Raw genomic sequence first — 5679 nt, 5'->3', positions numbered from 1 at the left:
ATGTATATTTAAGGAAAATGTTATTCAAAATAAAACATTTTTCACACGAAAATTCATTCCCAATCAGAATCTTTAATATCTTCCACTATATCAGCATCATTTGTCGAAATTTTCATATTCTCGTCATTTTTGGTCTTTAATTTTTTTCTTGATTTTGCCGACTTCTTTAATCTTTTATTCATTTGTTCCACAGGTACCTCTAGATCGCTATCCTCTTCACTGTTTTTTTGCTTATTTGACCTCTTGGTTTTCTTAATAGTTGGTACTTTAAAATCGGCCACTTCTTCATGCTGCGTTAGAAGTTTTATTTGCTGTGATTCGTGGAACTTCAGCCATGTATCATAAAATTTAGTAACCGGAGTACCAGCATCTTTTATGCTTCTCTCCCAAATTTCAATTTCCTTCATATTGGACAGATCGAACACACGCTTTGCTCGCTCAGTCTCAATAAATTTCCTACCTTCTTCGATTTTATCCAGTAGCTGCTTAATTTTTCGACAATATTTGCCTACCTGGCACTTTTTCAAAAATTCCTTAATCTATAATTGCAATTAACGAAGCATTAATTTATGATATACTCAAATCATACTAAAATTATCATTAACATATTGTTAATGATAAATTTCATTTGCATAAGAAACAATTTCGACTTATTAATTTAAGACTTATGAATTTAATAAATTAATTTTACTTATAAAACCATTAAAAATAATTCTGAATTTATACTTAGTTGTGAAAAAACTAGGCACGCTAACTAAAACATTCAATTATAATAATCAATTTCTGATTTTATTCCATTTTTTAAATAATACTTCTAAGATATCCCCGTATTTTCACAAAGTTTATAAGGAAATGTTTATATCTTATTATATTCGTTATTATGATTTTTACACACCTGAATTACACAAAAGATATACATGTCTGGGAAATAAATTTCAGTACTATCCTTAGCAGCACTTTCTAAAAGTAATTCGTAAACATTTTCTATAATGGCATCTTTATAGCCATTTTCCTGCGCTTGACTCTTTGACACTTTTAACATACACATTAATGACATTGGTTTCATGGAAACTACTTTATGTTTTCTGTTGAAATCATATATTTCTAGTACCTAGAAATGATGTGTTAATAAATATAAAAGAAAGAAAAAAGAAGAAAAAAAAAAAAAAAAAAAAAATCAGTATTCTTATTATAAATGTCCTTCATTTAGAATATTTACCTCGGTAATAAATGGTAAGGATGGAATAAATGTTCCTGCCTCTTTAGATATTTTGATCAACATTTTGACACAATGGAAACGTAATGGAAAATATCGTGAAATTGGAATCAACTTTATAACTCCAATGGTTATCTATAAGAAGGAATAACATTTAATTATAAAAGTAAAGAAGAAATACGAAATAAGAACTTACTTGAATAAGAGGGTACTCCAAATTGTGCAATAATGTTTTTTTGTCTGCCAAAGCAATAAGTTCGGACCAAAATCGTAAAGAATTGATAAATTGCCAATTATAAACTGCCTGAAAATTCTCCTAGCAAAACAGAAAAAATAGTCAGAGTAAATAAAAATACTTATGCTATAAAACTATAAAGTGATCTATTAATTGTGCATACTTTTTTCTTTAATGTCAATGCTTTTCGTAAATGAATTGCCAGTTGTCTAACATACAAGAATGCATTATAATAAGAAAAATTACAGTCGATCAGGTACAATTCGACAAGGGATTGTCGCATAAAATTTATTCCTGGTAGAGTGGAAGGTGAAACAAATTTTGCATTTTCTACATATTTAATATACATAGTCTGTAATAATAAACATAAAAGAATAATTGCTTTTTGCAATAATCATTATTGCAAATTTTTTGCATTATTGCAAACATTATTGCATTATTAACTACATTAATTACAAAATCATTATTGCAAACATTATGCAATAAGCATACAATAATCATTATTGATAAAATTTATTTTTAATTAATTAATTAAATCAAATTTATTTATAAAAATAACTGCTAACTCAATATTTTTTAATAATAATACACTTTTAGTATTCGTCAATATTAAATATTATACTTTTAATATTAAAAGGATCATGTCTCTGTGACTTTTGAAAATTAAATACTATTTCAAGAAAAATTCAAAAAATTTGTTTTATTTTTGATTGGTATATTTGTCTAATTTTAGCTACTAAAGATTGTATATTGACTGAAAGCTCTTTAAATTGTTCAAAATCGAGCTTTTCAATTTACTTACCTTCTGTAAATTACCAATAAGGAATGGTTGACTGGTAGCAATTTTTATAATACACAAGAAAGCTACAACCCTTACTGTTTCTTCATCCGCAGTTGACCAATACTTTATAAGTAAACGTAAAAGTGGTTTACGTAACGAAGAAAAAGATTGCGAATATGGTAACATTTGATGCAAATGTTTCAACAACAGCACAATGATATCACCCGACGATACACTTTCCAAAACCTATAAAATTTTAATTCGATAAAGAAATACCCTAGGTATATATGAAAATTTATCCCATATACCTTAACAAGATCATGTAAGTAAGCTTTGATAAGTCCTTTAATTTTTGGAAATCTTTTAGACTTGTGCGCTTCGATTGGTGTTTCACTTTGTATCTTCAAAAATTTACCAAATGCCTCTGGCAAATATAAAATGCATAACTGCATAATACCATTAAAAACTGAAATAACATTTAGTTTAATTTTTTGAATAACATTACTCTAAGGTTAAATATATTAAATAAAATTCAAACTTACTTGCTCCACCTTCGACTTTATATTGTGTAGTTCTTTTGTCTGAATCGCTTACAGTTTCTAATGCTCCGTGAAATGCGTCTACGAGACGTTTAATACTTGCCGCAGACCTAACATAATACATACATTTCTATCAAATATTAAGAAATATTTTACTAAATAAATCAAATAAAATGAAAAATATTACTTGTCATTCTGAATTTCGTTTTCCCAAATTTTAAGTAATTTTAAAGTTACTTTTGTTTTATCACCTGAAAACTCTGGTCTATCCTTATTTGTCTCATAATCAGATTCATCACTTGGAACCTAAATAAGTAAATATAACAATTCATTCAATATTAGTTAATACTCCTTAAGTAATATTACATAGAATTTTGTTTTTTTTTTCTTCGTTAATTATCAATACAATCTTTTTTGCAACATATTGTTTAAAGAATTCTAAATAAAAATATAGTCACAAACTTGTAATTCATAGTCTGGAACATGTTTTGAATCATCTTTATTCTCATTCTCATCAATCTCATCATCAACATTAAAATCCAAAAGCTGTGCATCGTTCTTTTTTAAATAATTAAAAAATTCTGGATCCGTATCTTTCAAATTCCATAAAGATTTTTTGTGTTGAAATTCATCCAAATCACTGTCTTCGCTATCATCTATCACATTAAAATCAAAGTTAATAAGACCAATAATTATGAAAATAGAAAAGCATTGAAATTACCCATATGGTTTTTCGATGATTTGTTATGTATTGAATTTCCGTTTTGACCATCAGCAAGTCCCAGGTTTCCAAAATCCAAATTAAGAAACTCATCTACATTTACATTGGCTGCATTTTTTTTCTTCTTCCTTGCCACATGTTTCTTTGCCATTTTTTCAACTGCTTTACCCTTTTTAAGTTTCATTTCAATCTAATAAACGATAAAAGAATTGGCAATTAAAATAATTACGTTATTTAATATAATAAGCAAATTATTTTCTATTATCGTTTATTTACTTTGACGCTCTTTACATTATTAAATAACATTATGTTCAATATCTACGCTATTATTAAATAATTTATTACAAACTATTCTTACCTATATATTTTTTTAAATATAGTTTTATATATAATTTATTATATTTTTTTATATATAATTTTTTTTATACAATTTAAAAATTACTTTTAGTTTACATTGAAGGTTAAGTCTTACGCTTTGTGTCGAACACATGGACAGTGAGATCGTACAGACTTCTGTTTTACCTACAACTAAACTGACTTGTTGGACGGTAAAAAAAAAAATAATCGTCAGCACAATTTACTTTGATGCAAAATTTACAAAACGGCAAGTCATTGTTATACTCGATTTTCATTATTAATAATAATTTAATTTTAACCAATAATTAATTACATTATGTTGGCAAATTTTTTGGGATTGTTTATAGCAATTAGAGCTCGTTGCCGACAAACAAGTATTTATTATCATGATAACGTAGACACAATTTGCTAACACATCTGCCATAATAAATAAACTATAAAAAGTTAATAAACCAAAATCGTATGCGATGTATATGTATGTTTTGTATTACTTATTGATGTTTTTCCAATTTTTTTTTTTTAATATCATTGCTTACATAATTTTTAAAAATAAATTATTAATTTTATTTTTATAAGGTTTAATGATATTTCACATAATTAAGGGAATAATTAATTTATTTTGGATTTTGTAAAATTTTAGGATGCAAATTATAAAAATAATTGAATAGAGCATACATATAATATAATAGACACAACATTAAAAAATTATGAATTACACGTACTAGCCTTTTTTATAATTTTCGTTTGTTTTTATTGTTTTTTGATATTTTTGATAATTGTATCAAAAGTTAAAAAAAATTTGTTTGCTGACGTTAATAGATTTAATAGATATTATGGTAGTGCAACTATTGAACAAGTATTAAATAATTACGTTAAGTCAAGGATATACTAACGATAAATCATGTTACAAAAATCATCTGAAACTTTATATAATCATGCATAGTATTTATCTATTATATTTGTCTGTTATGTACAATATTCTATTACAATATATAGATGCAGTTCTTTTTACTTTTTTTTTCTTTACTATTATTATATAGAAAATCTCAACTGTATCAATGTAATTAATTTCAAATTTAATTTCTTAAATTCAATAATTAATTGAATTATGGATATTAAACAAAAAAATTTATAATGCTCACATTACTTTATTTCCGATTTCATTTATTTAAAATAAGAATATTTAAGTTAAAAATTTGACGTTAATACCAACTTGGACCTTTAGTATATTTACCAAATGCATCTTTATCGTATATATAATGTAAACAAAAATATTAAAAAATAATAATAATACTTTTTTACAATTAAAACTCGATACATCTCATTATAATAATATATTACTAAATTGATGATAAGGACAATATTTTACAACATATATTTTTAAATATATTTAAAAAGAAGAAAATATTATATAATATTGTATAAAAAGAATATTGTTTTCACTTGCAAAAATTATCTTTTACAAAATAAAGTTAATTATAGTTCTCAAAATATACAAAAAAACTAAATCCGTATCTACATATTAGTTATACAATCTCTATGTGCATAAACAAATTATGAGCCGTACAAACGTATGGAATGGAATATACAGAATCAGATAAAACACAAGGAAGGAAATAATATGAAAGTAATGACAATTATTTAAAATGAATTAATGAAAGTAAAATTTTAGATACATTATAATATTTATGTGTCATTTACATAATTACTTGTTTTATTTATAATAATATTTCAAATTTACAGCATTAAAGAATATCGTGGGAAAGATAATTTTTAATAAACACAACATAAATCTGCAAGAAATTTATATTTACAATAAACTATCCTTTA

The 5679-nt window shown here is 24.7% G+C and overlaps 1 protein-coding gene across 1 annotated transcript; it reads right to left on the bottom strand.

Annotated features, from left to right (window-relative positions):
• On the bottom strand, window positions 1-3682 carry Noc2 (Nucleolar complex protein 2). Its single transcript, XM_011500019.1, has 11 exons — window positions 3493-3682; window positions 3234-3427; window positions 2959-3077; window positions 2775-2881; window positions 2541-2698; window positions 2254-2478; window positions 1614-1803; window positions 1413-1531; window positions 1220-1351; window positions 896-1111; window positions 1-539 (listed from the first exon to the last, which is right to left on the bottom strand). The coding sequence occupies exons 1-11, from the start codon at window positions 3674-3676 to the stop codon at window positions 54-56; spliced, it is 2130 nt and encodes a 709-aa protein (XP_011498321.1). The 5' UTR covers window positions 3677-3682; the 3' UTR covers window positions 1-53.
• Window positions 3683-5679: the final 1997 nt, after the last annotated feature.

Source organism: Ceratosolen solmsi, unplaced genomic scaffold, assembly GCF_000503995.2.
Source record: "Ceratosolen solmsi marchali unplaced genomic scaffold, CerSol_1.0 scaffold41, whole genome shotgun sequence".
In the NCBI taxonomy this organism is placed as follows: domain Eukaryota; kingdom Metazoa; phylum Arthropoda; class Insecta; order Hymenoptera; family Agaonidae; genus Ceratosolen; species Ceratosolen solmsi.
Note: the sequence above shows the minus strand (reverse complement) of the source record. Positions and strands in the feature narration are given on the sequence as shown.